The following is a 22,670-nucleotide window of genomic DNA, read 5'->3' as shown; positions in this document are numbered from 1 at the left end:
GAGGATTTTTGCAGCTGTATTCATCAGGGATATTGGCCAATATAGAGTTTTCTTGTGGCATCCTTGTCTGCTTTTGGTATTAAGGCGATGCTCGCCTCATAAAATGAGTTTGGAACAATGTCCTCCTTTTCTATTTTTTGGAAAAAACGGGTGAAGGGAGTCAAAAGTTTAAAAAAAAAAAAAGCATAGGTCTGTTTTTCCTGAGCATATTGAGGCTTTCACAGATTATTTCTGCTTTTCTAACCTTTGCACTCACAGGGATCGTCCCCTGTGGTCCTAAAGGAAAAAAAATAAATTATAATAATTAAGCTGATTCAGTAGCAATCGAAATTGGATCTGCAGTATGGCTTATAGCAATTTCTCAAGTAAGATTCCATCTAATAGCACTATATATATTTAATATTCTCTCACATTCATTTACAACTTATGAATTTAGGTTTCAGTAAGGGTACATTTTAGTGTTTCTTTGGGCTATTTTAATGTCAGTTATTAGCAAGGCTTAAATCAGTTAAGGGTTAAATTATTTTAAAATGAGTTCACAGTAATAGTATTTTTAATAGAATACAAACATGCTCTTTTTGAGAAAATAAAAATATATACTGAACAACCCCAATACAAAATTTTAATAAAACAATAGAAAGTAAGGAAATTTGTAGGGTCTCATTATGCACACATGGGAGAATTTATACACATATATGTATTTTGCAGGAGAGGAAGCAATAGCAGAAAAATACTTATGCAGGATGCAGAATGCACTTTAGAGAAATAGAAGCACAGGATATATATAAGTAAAAACTCAATAAATTAGTTAAAATTTTATTACTCAGTAAAGTGGGACCAGTTTACAAATGATGTGGCAATGGTAGCAAAAGTGGCAGGAAGGAACTCAGCACTCAACACGTCTAATAAATAAAGCTTAGTGATTCATTAAATATTATGATACTATACAGGATGAAAACTTCCAACACTTCCATAGATCTTTAATTTATATCTTTCAGATAAGCCAAATATTCTAGGTAGGTAAGAAAGTACCTGCTGATATCATACTTTAAAGGAATTACCTTGGAAAATTAATGGTTTCACTGTCTGCAAAACCTGCATAAATCCAAAATATAATACGGTCTCCAAGAATAATGGAAAATATTAATCTATCATCTTGCTCTCATTTTGGCTGCACTTTGTGTCTTCAAATATTTTTCACAACTAGTATACATATCTGCAGCCTAACAAGTTTATAAACATTGTAAATATGGTTCATTTTCTTTGCAATTATCCTAATGTGCTTTTGTGTGAAATGATTCACTAAAATATTTAGATTTGTTATCTAAAAGGTGAATGGGTATTCCCACCATTTACTTTATCTCAGAAATTAGACTTGCAGAAGTATTGAGTAGTCATGTCATGTAGTCTCGAGGCAGAAGGAAATTAACAGAAAGGTGAACATCAGTTTTACAGTAACTAAACACGTGACACCTAAGATATGGGTCTCAAGATAAGCACATATTCCAATTATTTATTCAATGTATGTGTCCCTTAGAGCTCACACTATTTCTTTTGTTTTTTTATCTTTGATAGGATTAGTTTCATTTGATTTTTGTGTTAAGGCAAAAGACAGACATCTCCTTTTCCTTGGCTTTAATTAGTTTCAAATTTATCTAAGAAGAGAGAAAATAATGCTCATTTCATAAAAGATCAACATTAATATTAGGACAGTTTTTTTTCTTCTGACAAATCTGTGCTGTGTTTATACTAACTGTTTAAAAATACTAATCCTGAGCAAGAGAAAAATAAGAATAGTTTTGACTAAAGAATAAAATTCCTTCATTGTTAAACCTAAACAGCTTTAAAATTCTACATAGAATGTAAAGTCAGTAAGACTGGAATTCATACTTCTGATGTCCATGGCAAACCTGAATACTCTGAGCAGAAATAAAACACTCATAGTAGATAATACACAACAGTAAAAAGCATCAGAAATTGATGCACCTGGATTTTGTTAAATATAACAAAGGCCACTCAGTCCTTCATGGATAACCCTAGCTGGGAGAACAGCACTGAACAGTGTATTGCATTGAACAGTTCCCTCAGAAAGGCAACACTGGGTTCCTTTTTAGATAGGCACAGACTTTTTTTTCAAAATATTCAAAGACATAAAAGACACATTTGGAAATATAATATGAATCCTGTTTTCATGAAGGCAAAAAGTTCTGGCCACTTTGGAAACCAAAGTAAATCACTTGAGCTTTTAGTTATAGCTACCTCTCATGAAAACGAAGAGCTTACTACCCTGCAAAGCAGTGTTATGACAAAGTATTTATACACCAGTGAAGGCCATTAAGGACTTTGCAACATGAGTCAACTGAAGCCAAGCTCTAAGGCTTTCCTAGTTCACGTGGTGAAAGTGCACAGGAAACCGCCGGCACAGCAAGGATCCTCTCACAGTACGGAGGCCTGTCCACGTAGGAAGGTCCGTTGAAAGTCAGCACAGTGGACACTAGGCAATGATTTCTGACACTGGGCACAGCCCTTGGCTTCTTCAATATGCCTTTTCTTTTATTCAAACTGTCTCTCTTCCTCTTCATCTGCTTCTTCAATGACCTGAATCTCATCTGCTTGAGGTAGGGAAGAATTCTCCACCTGCAGTTTATTCCCATCAGATTTACATTTCTCTTCTTCCTCTATGATTTCCTTCCATATCTTGTGGTTTTCCGCGAGGTGATGCATTAGCTGACAAAATATTCGCCGTCTGCCTTTCCTTCTTTGTGGTTCTGTGAAGTTTAAAACAAATATATTCTAATCATAGCAATATGATTCAATCATTCACTCAACAAATATCTGAGTGCCTATCATATTCCAGGCACTTATCTAAGCACTGGAATTACAGTTGTAAACAATAAGATAAAAATAACTCCTGTACTATGGAGCTCACATTCTAGGGGGAAAGACCTAGGTAAGCAAATAAAGAAGCAAAACATAAGTATGTTAGATGGTGTTAAGTATTATGGATAAAAATAAAGTGGAGCAGGGGATTAGGGAAGACTGAGCGGGGGAGGAGAGGAGGGGAGAGGAGGATCGTAGTGAAATTTCAAATGATAAATAATAGTGCAAAGTTAAAAACCAACATTTTAAGAATTTTTATGTATTAAACACAATTATCAAAATTTTGAGTATAAATAATTTTTAGAAGCCAGCCAACTTTCCCAAGTTGATGATCAGATGTGATGGCGTAAGATTATTCTTCACTGGGCTAATCCTGAATATACGTGTGTGTGTGTGTGTGTGTGTGTGTGTGTGTGTGTGGGCGGGGGGTTCTTTGTAGCTAACGTGTTCTGATTTGTAGCATGCTTGAAAAACAAAAAAATAATTAGATATAACTTTAAAGAGCAAATAACTGATTTCATTTACAGTTACAAAGGTGGCAAATGTTTCTTTTTCATTTTCCATTTATATTCATTGCTTTATATAGAAAAATATGTCCCTACAGTTTGGTAATTCAATTCAATGCCACAAAACTTGGTTCTCCTCTTAGAGTCAGGGAATGTATATTTTCCTCTTCTCCCAACTGGTTTGATCCATTTCCCAAGTCTGTGTGAAGGGCATATGAGCGGGTTACTTTGGAACTTGTGCTCTCAACTGCCTTGTGGGATTGGGGGAGGGTGGTGTGAGGAGGGGTGAGGCGAAGGAGGACTAGGCACTAGGACCCACCGCCTCACATATGCTCAGAGGTGGTGACAGCCCTACCTGGGATGAACAGGTGGACTCTGCTGAGGAGCACTGGCTGGAGGCAACGCCTCAGGAGATGCGCTTTAACCAAGAATGCTTGTTGTGTGACAGCATTAGCAAGGCACCCAGCACACAGCAGTTACTCAAAACGAGACAGTAGTTAAGATATGACTACTGAATCTGTATCTTAGGAACAAAGATCCAAATCCAAATTAAATGGACATTTGCAGTTAATAACGTTAAAGAAATTATAGCATCCCTATATTCTTACTAGGATTTAGATTGTCTTCTATTTCTTCTTCGTCTGTATCTAATTCTTCACCATCTTCTTCTTCATAACAACTTTCGGCATCATCATCCTCTTCTGCTTCTATCCACTGACCCGGTAGCAAACCAGCAGCATCATAGGAGTTACACAAGGGACCCACTATGTGGGTGATAAAAGATTCTTGGAGTTTTGCTAGTTGAGGAGAAGAGCGATCCATGAAGGGACTGATGGGCAGACCAAGATTTGCTTCTTCATCTCCCTGATCATTTTAAAAAGGAAAGTACATTTTTAACTATTGAATGAACAACCACTGCGCTTTCCTGTTAAAATTATTTTAAATAAGCATAGTCTGCATCAAAATAATTTGTACAAAGAAGTGTCAATGAATCTAATTACTCCATCATTTCAACTGTAAGAATTTCTCTAATATTTGAGAAATCCTAAACAAGACTTTATTCTCACTCTCCACCAGTCAACCAGTATGGTTGATATTCAGTTAACAAGTAAAATATACATCTTCTAAAATAAGTATCAGAAAGTTTACTAATAACCTACAAAATTCTATAATGTCAAATATAGATTCTTTTTTCCTGGGGGAGATGGTATAATGGAAACATTTTGTTATAGCTGTACTTCAAATGTACAGAGTTGAATTTTGCAAATGTTTTTCAAGCCCCTCCCCCTTTTTGTAACAGCAGAACCCTTTAATGAATCTAAATCAGAAAACCCACTATGTAAATCATAGAAGTAGAGCTTCTGCAGTTGAGGTGAGGATTCTGGGCCCAGAGCCCCACCTGCCTGCCCCATGACACCCTCCCACTGTGGCCTAGGGGGTTCTGGAGAGCAGAATTTGAGATGAGACAGATGTGGCTTCAAAACCTGCTTTTGACACCTGTTACCTGTGTGGTGGTGGGCAAGCTCTGTGCTCAATTTGTGTGTAAAATCTGAATAATAATCTACCTTACAGGGTTGCTACAAGGATGAAAAGCAATATTATGGAAGTTTTTAACACGGTGCTGAGCATTCCCCAAATGCTACTATTAACATTTTAGTGTCTAGTGTCTCCCTCGCGGGGCATGCATACTCTCCACAATGCACAAATTCTGCGGGCAAGCGGTGTCTCTCTTGGAGAGCCAACACAGCCCTGAGGAAACAACCAGAAACTGTCCCTGTGATTAACTGTCCCATGATTAAAAAATCTTCTATGACAATCTTCTATGAGGAAGAAAACTATTAATGTTTAAAAAAAAAAAAACAGTTGAGTTTATCCACAGGACTCTATGATTTCATAAGTTTGGCTTTTTAAAATTTCTTTTAGGGGTTTGGCTTTTCTAAGCCCATGGCAATTAAATGGCTATAGAGGTATAAAAATAGTTTAATGAGGATGATAAAAAGAGAAAAAGTTGGGCAGGGTTAGAATTTTGCATCCATATCTGAAGGAAATTTAATAGTTCCGATTAGGGATGACTAGGACTTTCATATAGAGTAGTACGGTTAACCTTCACGACAACTCTGCATGGTTGGGTGTCACATGACATTTTTCTTTGACGTATGAATAATGAAACCTAGGAAGATTAAGTGAAACTGTCTGAAATGATATATTGTTTTTAGTGATAGATCTGGAATTATAATCGCTAACATTTCTTGAACACTTATGAGTCAGGAACTGTTCTAAGAACTTTATATATTAATGTATTAATTGATTTAATCCTCACAGTGACTTTATGGGTACCATCAATATTCCTATTTTATCAACGAGGAAACTGAGGCACAGAGAGGTTAAGTAACTTACCCAAGATCACATTGCTGGTAAGGAAGAGGAGCCAGGATTCAACCTCAGGCTTGGCTTCTAAGTTAGCTTAATAAGAATTAATTCTATATACTTTAAAAATAGTTATATCATAAATTGAGTCTAAAGGAACTTTTCTAATGTTATTTCACTGAATTAGTAAGTTTTCTAAAATTGGCATATACTAGTACTTTGTTATTACCTCTGTTTGTACAGATAATATAAAGATGGCATTTTCCTTAGCATAAAATTCCTTTGTGAACATGAAATCTACTGGAGAGCTCTGAGGCAGGCTTCAATTATCTTTGAGAATGAGGATGGGAATATGCAAACTGTATACTGCAATCTACAAGTTAGGTAAATATTTATAATAATTTATTACCCAAAATTACATATAATTTAGTTCACATATCAGAACAGTAAAATGCTAATAATCTTGGAATACTTATCTATTTCCATGATTATACAGTATGATATTGTGTAAATTGCAAACAGCAGAGTATATATTATGTGCTGGGATGTTCAGCTGAGGTGAAAGACACCACACATTTACTGGTCATTCAATACAATCGGGGGTGACAAGGTCTAACAGGTAAGTGTGTATGGTTTACGGGCTCAACTTCATCACTCCTGCGGGAACAGCAGCTCCTGGTAAGAAAGCACTTCACAAAGCCGTCACTTGGTAGACATCTTGATTGTCCCTGATTTTAGGGGCAACAAGGATTCCGAAGGAATGCAATTCCAAAGTCAAGTTGATGTATTTGACATTTTGGAGATAGGAAATGTTAGGCTTTTGGGGAAATCAGTATACTTCTACATTGTATGGAGCATCAAAACTGGACAAAAAATGGTACAGATTCCTCAAAGTAGTAGGATTATTTTAAGGACAAGATTTTAAAACATATGAAAAAAGAAAAGAGCATGTTTATATTGTTGAACCCTTAAAAACCACTAAGTTTGTACTCTGTCCCCATTTCTAGCCCTCTAATTTCTCATCCCCTGCCAGGACTTTTACCCAGTTGATAATTTCTAAGGCAGTCTTTCTAAAACTGACTTGAAAATGGGTTGATATTTTTAAAATATAATCTAAGTATACCCTGAATCAATTAAAAATAATTTCATTTAGAAATAAATTATCCTAGGTGATAGGCTCTCAGGGTTGAGAGGGACCTTGGAATCATAACGTAGTCTATCCTTCCCTCTAGACTCAAGAGTACATTCAACCCACACCAGAGAGGCAATAAGTTATTTTTTGTTGTTTTAAATTTTAACAGCAAAGGCAAAAAGAGCTGAGAAAATACTAAGACCAGAGCAAATGTAACAATTTCTAACCATTTTTGGTCAAAGCAACTCGGGTTTCAAACATTCAGTGCACCTATCCAAATCCCAATGAGTAGTGTCTTCAGATGGTAGCTCTTAAAAATCCCACCGACCTCATGTTTCAACTTACCTGCTCATAAAATTCATTGACAATGCCTTCTGTCCATTTCAAATGCAAGTCCCGAACTTTTGCTGGGCCATTTATGTCTGCCAATTTGATGCACACCTGGCATACCAGGAGGCGATCATTTTCATTACTCCATTCTATACCATTACTATTTACATCATTGGCCTATTTTGGAAAAAAAGAATTATTTTAGGTTCTGACGGCACAAGAGTTTTGGTTTTGTTTTCTATTGTATTCTGTTATTTTTTTTATACCAAATTATCTTAAAACTGTTTCCTGTCTAAGTAACAGGAAGGAATTTCAAGAAATCCTTCTTTTAATCAGTTTGTGCCATAACATGAATCTCTATGGGTTATATTTTCCTTTGAATTGTCATTATAATTTTGTTTCAATGGAAGCAGAGCGTTATAAAAACATAATTTGTGATTACCACAGAGAATTGTAATTTGTTTGTGTATATATATTACATATTATATGGATATGCAAAACATCGATAAATCATATAAGAATTGTAACTATTTCTTCCTCAAAAAAAATCACTTAAGGATCTAAGGAGAAGTTGGGTTTAGCTGTGAAAGGCAACATGATATCGTTGAAAGAACATAAGTCTTAGAAGCTGATCCCCCTAGTTTTAAATCCTGACTCATAATGATTTACAATTCACTGTGTAACACTGGAAAAATTACTTAATCTTCTTGAATCTAAAACTTTCTTCACCTATAAAATAGGAAAAGTAATACCAATTTAGCCATATTACCATAAGGATTAACAAATGAAAAATGCCTAGCTCATAGTAAATGCTAAATAAATGCTAACACTGTTATATAAATAAATGGTAATTATCATCATTAATTAGGCAAATCACTATGCCTTTCAAAACTCAAATTTCCTCTTGTACAAAATGAAGTGAATGGGCCAGATCAGTGACTTTGGAACTTTAGTGCGATGGTAGGTTTTTGGTACCAAACTCTTGTGCAAGGAAAATTTATGTACACTACCACTATAGAAAACACTCAAAAGGAGAGCTCTTTTGATTGAAACTGTGTGGGCGGTCCAGAGCCTCACTCACTTGGTATTTTCCTGAGAGACTACAGAACACAAGTCTCTGAGGAACACAGACACAAAAGGATTGGGCTAGATAATCTTTCACCTGTAAAAACTTCTATTACTCCCACTTAAGCACTTAAAAGAATTTTTTAAATTAAATTAAAAGTTAATAGAGCTATACAACTACAAAATAATTTGAGGCATACTGATTTCTTGCTGATTTTTTGTAAGCATTTTATTAATACCATGACAGCAACATATAAAGGGTCTCCTTCCAGGGGCTTAAATCTAGCACTCCTTTGTCACCAGTTCCTCTACCCTGAAGGCACACCTTCCTGTAGGTCACAAACCTCATCAAGAAAACAAGAGCTTCCTGCCAGCAAGAGGGGGCATCCTTCTCTCAGGAACCTCAGGCAGCGGTTCGCAACTTTAGGACCACTCTCACAGAGGGCAGTGATCCTCATAGTGAACGTGGGTTCAGTGACGGAGGGTCTTCAACCTGTTCTTTCCTTATTTTTCACTAGCGCAACTGCACATAGTGGGCAATGCCAATAAACAGCTGGTCAAAGATGCGTTATTCTCAAGCTGAAGACTAGGGAGTACGTCTCTCTCACACCAGCCAGGGAGACACTAATAAAGAAAGTGTAAGAGGTACAGCGAAGTAGGCATAACTGGCTTCTTAGAAACACAACTTTACCATCATAAAATGTCTTACTTGGCACTGTGCACAATTTTCTCAAATCTGCCCCTAAAAGCTTTTGACATAATTAACTGGAGTGTCACTGTGTAAAAGGAAAGTCACAAAAATGTGAGTCTGTGTTAGAAAGGAAATGTAGCAAGCGGTAATATTTTAGGACATGTTATAATAATAAAAATGTTTTATTTTTTAAAATATTGGCAAATATGTTGTCTTACATCAGATATTTATTATGACTTCATGAGTAGTATTCTAACTTAACATTAAAAAATGTTTTTTATCAGTAACACTGACAATAATGATTTCCATTTTTGAAACCAGGCATTAATTTGCATAACAAACCTTGGCATTGAATTCTGCAAGGAAATCAAAATGCTTTTTAAGATCTGTGGCAAGGATTGCTTCAATGACTAAAAAACGAAAGCGCTTGAACTCCACATGATCAAGATTAAGAAGGAAGTTGTATTCTGGGCGAGAAAGATACAGATTCCAAGCTGATGCAGCATGATGATTTTCCAGAACCGATCTATCGTTATACAAAACTGCCTAGAAAGGAATAAGAAAAATGAGGCAGGCATCTCAAAGATATTAAACTTTAATAATAAACAGGATCATGTTGGGAGAATACAAACAATGAGTACCTCCTATACGCCAGGCATTTTAACACCTGTGAAGAAGGGTTGATAATTTTATAAAAGAGTAGCCTGAAGTGCAAAGAGGATAAGGTACAGCAGACACAGCTAGTAAGTGAAAGGGTAATTTGTCTCCAAAGTTCATCTTTGCAGACACCATGCCGCCCACCAAGAGAGGTAAAGCTGACACTTGAGGGCGACTTCGTTAAATCAGTAAACCTTCTCAGATGCAGCTTCTGTTAATAAAGTCATTAGGGACACACAGCAGGTTTAGGGATGCATCTCTGTTCTTTAGCCAGCATGGAATGAACGAAGAAGAGGAAGCAGGAGTCCAGTCCGGAGTGAGTCGGAGCCCCACGTGTCTGAGGAGGACACGTCCTACACTCCCACGGTGACACAGTGTCTGGGAGTGAGACAGAAGTGTGAAACAGATAAAAGCATGAATCCCCTGGTTCAAGTGGTGTGGAATTCTTCGCTTTTTCTCCACTTCACTCCGTGGCAGGCCCTGAGGTACCTCCCCAGTACTCTAGGACTTTGGAAGACAGATTTTAAAAACCACTGGATTATAGAATTTTTTAACCCTCTTCCACCTCTAAAAATTAAGCAGTTTTTAAAATTATTAAATAGCCATAGTAATTATTAAAAGAACTTTCATAGCCAGTGCTAAAGGCTGGGGATAAAAATAAAAAGCCTGTCCCTGTTTTCATTAGAGCTCCCAATCTAATGGGAAAGAAGGACAGAGAAAAACAGAATGTAATCTCAGTTAAGATACATGTTCTGAGAGCTTAATTAAATAGTTTTACATATTATTTATAAAAATTAGCTATAGTCTAAGTATAGATACCATTTGATTGTTTTTTTACATCATTTGATTTTATGTAAGCAATGATATGGTTTAAACTTTGAAATGTGCCATATAAAGGCTGGAAACAATCTGTGTCCATCAATGGATGAATGGATAAAGAAGATGTGGTGTATGCAGTCGTCCCTCAGTATCCATGGGGGATTGGTTCCACGACCCCCAAAGATACCAAAAAATCTGCAGATGCTCAAGTCGCTAATATAAAACAGCACAGTACTTGCATGTAACCTACACACATCCCCCCTTATACTTTAAATTATCTCTAGGTTACTTATAATATGTAATACAATGTAAATGCTAGGTAAATAGTTGTTACACCATATCATTTAGGGAATAACGACAAGAAAACAGTTTGTACACATTCTGTACAGACACAACCATTGTAGGCCTTTCAATCCACAGTTGGCTGAATCCGAAGATGCAGAACCCATGGATATGGAGGGCCAACTGTATATATGTACAATGGAATATTATTCAGCCATGAGAAAGAAGAAAATCCTGCCATTTGTGGTGACCTTGACAGACCTTAATAGCATTATGCTAAGTGAGGTAAGTCAGAGAAAGACAAATACTATATGATATCACTTGTATGTGTAATCTAAAACAGCTGAACTCATAGAAACAGATTGGTGGTTACCAAGGGCTAGCAGGTAGGAGAATTGGGGAGATAGTGGTCAAAGGGTACAAACTTGCAGTCACAAGATGAATAAGTTCTGGGAATCTAATGTACAGCATTGTAACTGTAGCTAACGGTACTGTGTTATATACTTGAAAGTTGCTGAGAGACTAGATCTTAACTGTTCTCACCGTAAAAAAGAAATAACTATGAGACATGATGGAGGTATCAGCTGTTGCTATGGTGGTGATGATATGTGTATCAAAAAGCCATATGTAGTACAACTTAAACTTTACACAATGTTATATGTCAATTATAGCTCAATAAAAAAACAAAACACATTTTATGCTAACCTTAATACAACTTCTAAACATTGTAAATCCCAAGAGAAGGAGTAAGCTTTGTAGACTCCCTAAGGGGTCAATTTACATTTAACAGCAATTTGACTACTTTGTGCTCAAATCCAATAAAGACTGATAAACTATCAGATTAGCTTTGTCTGTTCAGGAAGAAGTAACCAAACTCCCAGCTCAATAAAGCACAGCGTATAGTGAGTGTCCTGTAAAGCTAGTTGAGTAAAGCTAGTTGACAATAAATTCTCAGCTAGGGAGATAGTAAAAGAAATGAGTAAGTTCAGAATTCCTTCAGCATCCAAATTACCCTTTGAAATTGCCAAAGAAATATAAAATGGGGGCAAAAAATCTGAATATTTGAAGCTAGATATAATCACCACACTGGAGACTTCAAAGACATGTTAAAGTGGGAATGGAAAAACCTACCCGGAGAATAAGTGGAAGGAGTCCCCTCATGGACCCCAATAAACTGACTACCTCATAGCTGAGGAGAGGCAAGAAAGACCCACGGAGCAGTAAGTAGGAGGCAAATGTCAGTGCTACTTTAGGAAGAACATTGGATGGTAGTACGTAGAGCAACAAGCCAACCTTAAACTTAGTGAAAAAAAACAGTCCAGGTGAAACAGATAATGAAGCTTAGCTGGCTTTTACTGTGGGCTCTGTGACAACTAGAGAAGGAAGACGGTGCCCCAGCTAGTGTAGAGCTGCAATAACTAACATCCTTTGACTTTTTGCTGAAGCATCTTGCTACCTGCTTTCTCTAGCTGTGGATCCCTCCCTTCTCTCCACACGCAAATTATTTGGCAAAGCAAATTAGTTGATCATAAACTATACTTTTCACTCTCTCTCAGTCAGAATGATTTGAAAGGGGGTTTAATACAAACTCTGATAGGATTAATGTTAACAAATAATAAACAGCTTTCACTAAATGTAAGCAAAAAAAGAAAACCCATCAGACATCTGAAAGACTTAGATCAAACAAAGGAAGAGACTAATAAATCTAAACAAATGTCTCCTTTTGAAACACAAGAAATAGGAGGAAACATTAAAACATCTCTAGATCAGTCATAAGATTAAAGAGGGTACTTCAAAAAGTACCCTCTTGGGTAATCTTGGCTTAAGAAAGATTGTTTTCATTTAAAAAAATAATATTCCTAACAAAAAAAAATCCAATAGAGATAGTAAACAAATCAGGTGCTGCAAAAAACAAAGCAGCTAGTTTTTGTTTTTTGAGGAAGATTAGCCCTGAGCTAACATCTGCCACCATTCCTCCTCTTTTTGCTGAGGAAGACTGGCCCTGAGATAACATCTGTGCCCATCTTCCTCTACTTTATATGTGGGACGCCTACCACAGCACGGCTTGCCAAATGGTGCCATGTCCGCACCCAGGACCCGAACCGGCGAACCCCAGGCTGCCGAGAAAGGGAACGTGCAAACTTAACCACTGCGCCACCGGGCTGGCCCCAAAGCTGCTAGTTTTAAAAAAGGCACTTCTCTTTAAAGAAACAGCTTGATGAACAGCTGTCATCTTGGAGTTCCTTTACCCCAAGTTCTGAGTTTGTTCTAGAATTTCTGGTAATCTCATATCTTCTAAGACCCTTTGTCTTGGTTATCACTCCAGTTTTGCTAAAACACATTTTTATGTAACTTTCTCAGATAGAATAGATGGGACATGATTTTTTTAAATCTCTGCACATCTGAGAAGCTCTGTATTTTGCTCAATGCTCAACTGTGGGTGAGCTGGATACAGAACTTTACCCTGAAAATAACACCTCTCCGCCAGCACTCCCTATCTCCTCCCCCATTTTACTTCTTTCCTATCACTTACATCATAATCATCTCTCTGTCTCTTACACATACATTTATTTGTTTATTGTTTTTCTTGCTTTACTAGAATGTAAGTTCTATGAGGGCAGAATTTTTTTTTGCATGTTTTGTTCAATAATAATGCCTAGAAGAGTGCCTGTCACACAGTATGCATCTAATGTTTGTTAAATGAATGAATCAATGCATTCCCTTAGAATTCTGAAGACTATATTCCAGTACCATCTTGCATCCGTTGTTGCTAAAATATGATGCCAGTAGGATTTTTGTTCTTTTGTAAGTGTGTTGTTTTCATCCTCTCAAGAATTCTTCTTCTTCTTTCTTTCTTTTTTTTTTTTTTTTTTTTAAAAATCTCTGTTCTGAAATGTTACCATGACATAGTATATGTGGGTTTTTGGTGTTTTTTCCTCATTCAACTTCTCTGGCACTTGGTGAACCCCTTCCCTCCAAAGACTCTCCACTTTCTGGAACTCCCAATGGTCAGATCTTGACCTTGTCCCCTCTGCCCTATTTTTTCCTTACCTGTACTTTCCTTCTCTTTATTTTTTGGTCTATATTCTAGGAGAGGTTATCTGGAATTTTACTTCCAAGGCTTATGTTGAATTTTTTAAATTTCCGCAGTAATACTTTTTGTTTCTAAGAGCTCTAACTTGTTCTCTGATGTTTCCTTATGAAACATGTTTCCTGTTCTTATGGATGTAATGTAATGTTTTTCAGATTCTCTCTGAGAATACTTTGTTTTTAATTAAGTGCTTTTCTAGTCCCTAGATTATCTTTTTTTCCTTGTAGTCAGTTATTCTGTTCATCTTAGCCTTTTCTTTCCAAGCTACTGGTTAATGTCATATGTTTGGTGATCCTTGGTTATCTGTTGATATAAAAAAAATGAATCCTAGATTGCAATGTGACTTTGTGCTTGTGGATATTTTATTGCTGAGTCTCTTCTTTAATTGGGAAGGATGTGTAGGAACTCTGGCAATGTGGATGGGGCTTGTTATCTAGCAGATTTTGCTTTAAAATTACCAGACTGGGTGCCAGCTGTCAAATTTCCAGAATGAGAAGGCTTTACTCTGGAGTATTAATACCCACACTGTAACTCTTATTCTCTCCTGGGAGTTTCCTTCAACATCTAAGAGATGAGTTTTCTTCCTGGCGGTAAATGCAGGGTTACAGTAGCTTTGCTTAAAGGTATGTGTGGTGTACCTGTATGGGGGATGTGCATGAGGTCATGTGCACACGTGCTCAAGCTTGTGTGTGTGTGTGTGTGTGTGTGGAGCAGGCAGGGGCAAATGGCATCAGGAGTCTCTCCAGGGCTCCACTTAGGCTGTGGCCTCCTTCTAGTATACTTTTCTCTCATCTCCCAATATTTGTCCATCTGTTTTTCATTTTCCAAAAATAGTATGAAATTCTTTAATCTACTGGTGATAATACCGTCCCACCTATTCCTCTCTGTCGTAATGAGCTGCATCCCTTACTATCATTTTAATCAGGAGGAAAGGAAGACAAATGCATGTGTTCAGTCACCATCTAGATCCATATTTTGGGGGACAAAACATATTTATGACTGTCTCAGATTTACAAATGTCAACTTAAAATTTTCTTTCCTTTTACCCCAAATCTCATCAAAATACTCTACAAACTCTAATATCTCAAGCACTAATCTCCATCTTTCAGACAACTTTTCATTTAGAAATAGCTCAGAAATCTCTTTAAATTTTAATACTGACATCCCTCCAGAATAAACCTAAGTGTTTCACTTTCTTTCATGGGAAGAATTCAGAATAATCCTGTGTCTTCCCAACACATTTGCCTTACCACAAGAATGAAGAAGAATGCTTGATCCAGTTGGTAGTACTATACACTATCGTTGCTTTTTATGATACCGGAGCTATAATATCTCTCACTAATTAGGGCCTGATGAGACGCACTGAGCTTCTCAAGATGAGAGAACCTACTTGATTACCTAATAAATACATTAGGCCTTAGGCTTTCACAAGAGTCTTTATCTCACAGACACTGGCTGAAGAAGGTCTCATGAATTTCATCACTTTGGGAAGAACAGAGTATACTTCAGACAAGCTTGTAGTTCTGCAGAGCAAGGACATCAGGCATCCTTCAACATTCAATAAATATTTACTGAATGCCTTTTGTGTGCTAGGCACTACGCTAGGTATTAGGGGAAAAAAGAGACAAAGATCCCTGCCCTCATGGAAACTTATATTCCACTGAGAAGAGATATATGATAAACAATACATAGTATGCTAAAAGATCATTGCTAAGGAAAAAATAAAGCAGGGAAGGAACATAATGAGTAACAGGAAGTGACTTTGAAATTCTATATGGAAGGAGGTGACAAAGTGAGCTAGACAGATATCTAGGGAAAGAGCACTCACTCTGGGCAGGGCAGACAAAGTGAAGAGGCTCTCAGAAAGGGGGTGCCTAGGAGAGAGAGCAAAATAGAAAGGAGGCCAGTGAGGCTGGACCTGAGTGATTAAAAAAGGAGAATTAGTGGAAGCTAAGTCGAGGTGGGCCTTCTGAGCTGTTGTAATGACTTTTACCAAGGAGTGAGGTGAATGCCATTGGAGGGTTTAGAACAGAGAGTGATGTAACTCACATTTAAACCAGGTCACTGGCTGCTACGTGTTGAGAACAGACTGAAGGGGAGCAGGAAGTAAGCAAGGAAAGTAGGTAAAACGCTATACTTTTTCATAGCTGACTCTCTAATCAATTTCCTTTCCATTCTAGCATGTCCCATTGTTTCATCTACTGGCAATCTTTAACAATGAGAAGTTAGAAATAACAAAGGATTATTGATATTATATGCAGACCTCATGTTTGTATTTTGATCAGGACAACAGTTTTGAGTATATAACTTGTGTAAATTATACTCATGTATCATTGTTTTAAATTATCTGCATTTGAGAGAGGGAACATTAGAATTCACTCACTTGTAATAGCCTTGATGGAGAGGTAATAAACAAGTCTGACTCACCTGTACTCAAAACTAATGAAAGGCAGAATAAACGCAGGGAGTGGGAGAGAAAGGTAAATAATTTCTGCCTACATGATTTCTGATTCTGGAGCATCTCAAACAAATGGAACAGTAGAAAACTTTCCACATGTTATCTCTTTGTGCCCTTAATCATATCAGGTACATATTTGAAGGTTAAGAAAGATAAGGGTGACTTGTCTAAGGTCACACAGCTAATAAGTGGGTAACCAGAAATCAAACTCAAGTCCCTTGATCCCAAGACAAGTGCTTTTCCCTCTGTGCCACTACTGCCCAGATATATGACCCATCATGGTACTGGGATTTTCAAAGATTATGAGTTGTTAGGCTAGAGAGAATGGGCATCTGATTCTTGCAGAATGGTACTGCAAATGAGGAAGTATATATTCCTTACTGGGTAATTTCTCCCAAAGGAATTCTTAGAAAGTAGACAAATATTAATATCTAGATTGAAATTCATTAAAAAGTTACCTGTAGAAACCATGAGCTATTAATGAAGAAAGCCTTATTGGACAAAATTAATCACACAGCATTTTTAACTATTCCCTCCTTTCCCTCCCTCCTCCCTCCCTCTCTGTCTCAATCCTACTCTTGTTCTGGTTAGAGAATCTAACTCCTATGCATAAATAGTGAGAATATGTGAAAGAGATAAAAGTGAGAAAAGGAACACAGAGAATGGCTATAGAAGATGAAAGAATCAGAACTGAGGTTTAAACATAGAGTCATAAAGTGAAGAAGTAAGATTCAGCAAACAATCACTGACCACTTACTCTTTGTAAGGCATGAAGTTAGAAATATACAGATGACATTTCAGGAATCACCAGCCTAAAACAAATACCAACAACCATTCTACTCAAAACCAAGTAGTTCCAAGTCCTAATGTTTAAAGCTATTACAATTACTGTATCCATTTTGTGGAAACTCCTACCTCTTATCCAAATTGTGACCCTAAAGGAATCCTGCACTTTATCAGCTGTGCTGTGGTGCTAGGAGAATTTGACATACACAAATATATTCAGAGCTAACAGATTTGGAGTCTAGGTATTAAGGCATGTCTTAGAGGAAAAAAGGGGACAACAACAACAAAAAATAGTAATAGTTCTCAATCATTATAGCTTTTAGCCATACAAAGGACCTTGCCAGAAGGAAGAGTCGTACATTTATCAGTCTTATCGATTTGATCAAAGGCAAAAATACTGACAGCAAGGACTCCAGAATTTTATAAAACAGCGAGTTACTCTTTCGTGAACATTTTCTTCATTTTATAGTTGAAGAAGGTGATTTTTCCCTAATTCTTTAACACACATCATGTCAATACTATGTGTTATTATCCAGTTAATTACAATGTAGATGGAATGGCCATATGATTCAACTGAAGAATGGTCTCCAAAGGGATATCTACATAGCATGGTTGTAAAATTTCAGAATCATTCTTTAAACTTTCTAAAGTATTTCCTACCTGAGGGGCATTTGTAGCCACTAGAAATGCATTTGTCCGCCCTGGGTGATCATAATCATGCATGGCAGCTGCCACATATAGAGCCATCAATTCCAACGCAGGAATGTTTGAAGACAGACAACCATAGCTCTCATCTGGAATAGAGCAGCTCCTCGAAGAAATGTAAGCAGTTTGCTCAGGGCTAATTCTACCATCAGAATCTGAGGAACAAGCAAAATAAACCAGCATTACACATAACTTCCTCACAATGCGGCTAAGGTGGAGATTCCTCATAGGTAATATGATTATTCATCTTATCTGTTGACTTACCTAAGAAATAGACTCTATTTATAAACATAGGCCTAAAACAGGATATTATTTCCAACATACATGCTAACAAAGAGGAGGAGTATCATACGTAACCTTGAAGTCACTTACTTTACAGGATGTGATAGGATTCTCATGATGCTCTCTTTCTCTGACTAATAATAATTTTTAAAAGCCTCTGATTTTCTAAACATTTGTAAGGCTAGATATAATGGCCAGGGAATAGGAGGTAACAAGAAAAAGCAATCTAGAGAATAAAATTCATGAAAACAATATAGAGAATTAGGAATTTAATATATTAACAAACTCAGCTTCTCAACATAAATGCTTTTCAAATCTTATATCCAGATAGATTACATTTCATTTGCAGCTCTGACTACAACCCGTCTTCCCCTTCTTTTTCCTTCCATGAAGCCTCTTATAAAATAATGGAGGGAAAAACTAGGGAAAATGAAAAAGCATGGAAAACTGAGGAATGTCTCAGAAACATAACTCTTTTTATCCTCTAGCTGGAAACAATATTTTCATTATCAGCACTGTGCTTTTGGTGTCTTAATATATTACCATTGACTTCTTCCTTTTTGTATTTTGGTGACTTTATTTCTTTAAATGGTCACTCTATTATTTTTTCTAAAGGGATCTTAAAGTATAAGAAGGAGAAAATAAACTATATTTAGAGTAGACAGCAAACAAAACCACTAAGATGTTAAAGAGAGAAAAAATTTCATTGCTTGTGTTCACCAGTGGAACCTAGGAATAATATCCTGGCTTGTCAAAGTCCAAAACAATTTTTATCACAATTTAGAGTTCACTCTATTTTTGCCATTAAGAATTTTTTAACATAATAACTTTAATACACACTAGTGATAATTATAAAGATACCTCATTATTTTCATGCTGTTTATATTTTGTATCTAAATTGAGTTTTAGAAACACCCACACTAGAGCTATTTTTTTAATAGTTATGAAAAATAAAAAGACAAATGTATGGATAAAGATATAATTTACACATTCAAATTTCTAATAAGACTTTAGTTATCAATATCAGAGACAATAATTTGGATTTTCCCTGTTATATGCATTCTGAATTTCCTCTAGAATTTCAAAATATATATAAAAATGTCAGAAATGGTAAAAGATATCCTTTCAACTTAATAATTACTTAAAATTGACATATTGGAATCTTAATACATTAGTTTATATATGTTTAACATGAAATTAATAGTATGAAAAAGAAAATAGCTGGCAAGAACAATTAAACATAACTATTGTAGATCCCATTTATTTACTTTCTTACTGAAAATGGTGATTCTTTTAACTGGCTGATTAATTTAAAAGGAGGCCTCAGTAAAAGCCATCCAGATTAGAAAGGAAGAGGTAAAACCATCTCCATTTTACAGATGCCATGATCTTGTATATAGAAAAATACTAAAAAATCCACTGAAAAACTATTCGAACTAATAAATTAAGATCATCAGTGTTGCAGGGTACAGATCAATATGCAAAAAATCAATTGTATTTCTTTTTTTTTTAAGATTGGCCCTGAGCTAACATCTCTTACCAATCTTTTTTTTTTCCTCCTTTTTCTCCCCAAAGCCCCCTAAGTACATAGTTGTATATGCTAGTTGTAGCTCCTTCTAGTTGTGGCATGTGGACGCTGCCTCAGCGTGGCCTGATGAGCGGTGCTAGGTCTGTGCCAAGGACCCAAACCAGCAAAACCCTCGGCCACCAAAGCAGAGGGCACGGACTTAACCACACAGCCACAGGGCCAGCACCTCAATTGTATTTCTTAACACTAGCAATGAATAATCAAAAAATGAACCCAAGAAAATACTTCCATTTACACTATCAGGACAGCTAATTTTTGACAAAGGAGCCAAGAACATACAATGGGGAAAGGAAAGCCTCTTCAATAAATGGTTTTGGGAAAACTGGACAGCCACATGCACAAGAATGAAAGTAGACCATTATCTTACACCATGCACAAAAATTAACTCAAAATGTATTAGACTTGAACGTAAGATCTGAAACCATAAAACTCTTAGAAGAAAACATAGGCAGTACACTCTTTGACACTGGTCTTAGCAGTATCTTTATGACTATCATGTCTCCTTCAGGCAAGGGAAACAAAAGAAAAAATAAACAAATGGGACTACATCAGACTAAAAAGCTTCTGCATGGCAAAGGAAATCATCAACAAAACAAAAACACAACTCACTAATTAGGAGAAAATATTTGCAAATCATGTATCCAACAAGGGGTTAATTTCCAAAATATGTAAAGAATATTTTGTATGTGTTATTGTATTATAATATTCATAATATAAACTCATAATATTGTATGAGTTATACAAGGCAATAAGAGAAAAACAAACAACCCAATCAAAATTGGGCAGAGGATATGAGCAGACATTTTTCCAAGGAAGATATACAGATGGCCAACAGGCACATGAAAAGATGTTCAACATCAATAATTATTAGGGAAATGCAAATCAAAACTACAATGAGATATCACCTCACACCTGTCAGAATGGCTATTATTAAAAAGACAAGAAATAAATGTTGGAAAGGGCGTGGAGAGAAGGGAACCCTTATATACTGCTCGTTGGAATGCAACCTAGTGTAGCCACTATGGATAACAGTATGGAGATTTCTCCAAAAGTTAAAAATAGAACTACTGTATGACCCAGCTATTCTACTTCTGGGTATTTATTCAAAGAACATGAAAACACTAATTTGAGAAGATATATGCACCCCTATGTTCATTGCGGCATAATTCAAAATAGCCAAGACTTGGAAGCAACCTAAGTGCCCATCAGTGGATGAATGGATAAAGATGATGTAGTATATATACACAATGGAATACTACTCAGCCATAAAAAAGATGAAATCGTGCCATTTGTGACAACATGACTGGACTTGGAGACTATTATGCTAACCAAAATCAGTCAGACAGAGAAAGACAAATACCATATGATTTCACCGATTATGTGGGAGATAAAAAAAAGAAACATATAGGGCCAGCCTGGTGGCATAGTGGTTAAGTGCACATACTCTGCTTTGGAGGTTCATATCCTGGGCACAGACCTGTACAACACTCATCAAGCCGTGCTGTGGCAGTGTCCCACATACAAAGCAGAGGAAGACTGGCACAGATGTTAGCTCAGGGACAATCTTCCTTAAGCAAAAAGAGGAAGATTGCCAACAGATGTTAGCTCAGGGCTAATCTTCCTCACCAAAAAACAAAACAAAACAAAAAACATACCTAGATATGGAGAACAGATAGGTACTTACCAGAGGAGGGATTGTGGGAGGGTGAAAGGGGTAAAGGGGCACACATGTATGGTGACAGATGGAAACTAGACTTTTGGCGGTGAACATGATGCAGTCTACAGAAGCCAAAATATAATGATGTACACCTAAAATGTACATAATGTTATAAACCAATGTGACCTCAATAAAATTTTTTTAAAAAGAATACTTAGGAATAAACTTAACAAAAGCATTGCAAAACCAGTATTCTGAAAACGAAAAAATTATTGTTGAAAGAAATTAAAGGAGACTCATAAATAAGTGGGAAAATACCTATGTTTGTGGATCAGAAGACTTAATATTGTTAATTAAGATGGCAATACCCCCGAAATGATCTGCCAGATTCAATACAATCACTATCAAACTCCCAAAATTCTACAAAATGTCTTTTTTTGTAGAAATTTACAAGCTGAACCTAAAAGTCATGTGGGAAAGGCAAGACATCCAGAATAGCCAAAACAATCTTGAAAAAGAAGAACAAAGTTGGAGGACTCACACTTCCCAGTTTCAAAGCTTACTACAAAGCTTTAGTAATGGAGACAGTGTGGTACTGGCATAAGGATAGACACATAGATCAATGGAATAGAAGTGAGAGACCAGAAATAAACCCTCATATTTGTGGTCAATTGATTTTGGACAAGGGTGCCATGACCTGGTTGAGAGACAACTGTGTGCCCTGCATGATGCTAGGCACTTTCATGCATGTTATTTCATTTAATGCTCACATCTTATAAGGTAGAAACTCTGATTTAATAACATTTAGAGCTGACTATGTGTAGAATATATAAAGAACAAGGATTAAAAGAAATAAAGAACAATTCTTTTCAACAAATGGTGCTGGGACAACTGGATATCCACGAGTAAAAGAATGTTGGACCTTTTCCTCACTTCATCCCCTCAAATTAGTTCCATCATAGACCCAAACTCAAGAGCTATAACTATGAAACTCTTAGAAGAAACGGGAGTAAATCTTCATGACTTTGAGTTAGGCACCCTTCTTAGATATGACACCAACAGCATGAGCAACAAAAGAAATACTTAGATAAATTAAACATCAAAATTAAAACCTTTTGTGCTTCAATAGACATCCTCAAGAAACTGAAAACACAACTCACAGTATGGGAGCAAACAGCTGCAAATCATGAATCTGTAAGGCTGCAAATCACAAATCTTATATATTCTGTACCCAGAATATATAAAGAACTCCTCAAAATTCAATAATAAAAAGACAAACGAGGGGCTGGCCCCATGGCGTAGTGCTTAACTGTGCACGGCTCAGCTTCAGGAGCCCAGGGTTCGCCAGTTCAGATCCCAGGCGCGGACACAGCA

The 22,670-nt window shown here is 36.5% G+C and overlaps 1 protein-coding gene across 3 annotated transcripts in view; it reads right to left on the bottom strand.

Annotated features, from left to right (window-relative positions):
* Positions 1-800: 800 nt before the first annotated feature.
* The window catches only part of PDE3B (phosphodiesterase 3B), a 191,785-nt gene continuing 169,915 nt past the window's right edge, over positions 801-22,670 (bottom strand). The window contains exons 12-16 of one of the 3 annotated variants that reach the window (XM_023646081.2): positions 17,725-17,924; positions 9,314-9,517; positions 7,231-7,392; positions 3,995-4,250; positions 801-2,768 (exon numbers count right to left, since the gene is read on the bottom strand). In XM_023646081.2, coding sequence (XP_023501849.2) covers positions 2,554-2,768; positions 3,995-4,250; positions 7,231-7,392; positions 9,314-9,517; positions 17,725-17,924 — 1,037 coding nt within the window. In that variant the 3' untranslated portion in view covers positions 801-2,553. Of the gene's footprint in view, positions 2,769-3,994; positions 4,251-5,783; positions 7,393-9,313; positions 9,518-9,548; positions 10,007-17,724; positions 17,925-22,670 lie in introns of those variants that run through there. The other 2 variants (XR_011441143.1, XM_023646082.2) reach the window with 2 other exon arrangements.

Source organism: Equus caballus, chromosome 7, assembly GCF_041296265.1.
Source record: "Equus caballus isolate H_3958 breed thoroughbred chromosome 7, TB-T2T, whole genome shotgun sequence".
NCBI lineage: Eukaryota > Metazoa > Chordata > Mammalia > Perissodactyla > Equidae > Equus > Equus caballus.
Note: the sequence above shows the minus strand (reverse complement) of the source record. Positions and strands in the feature narration are given on the sequence as shown.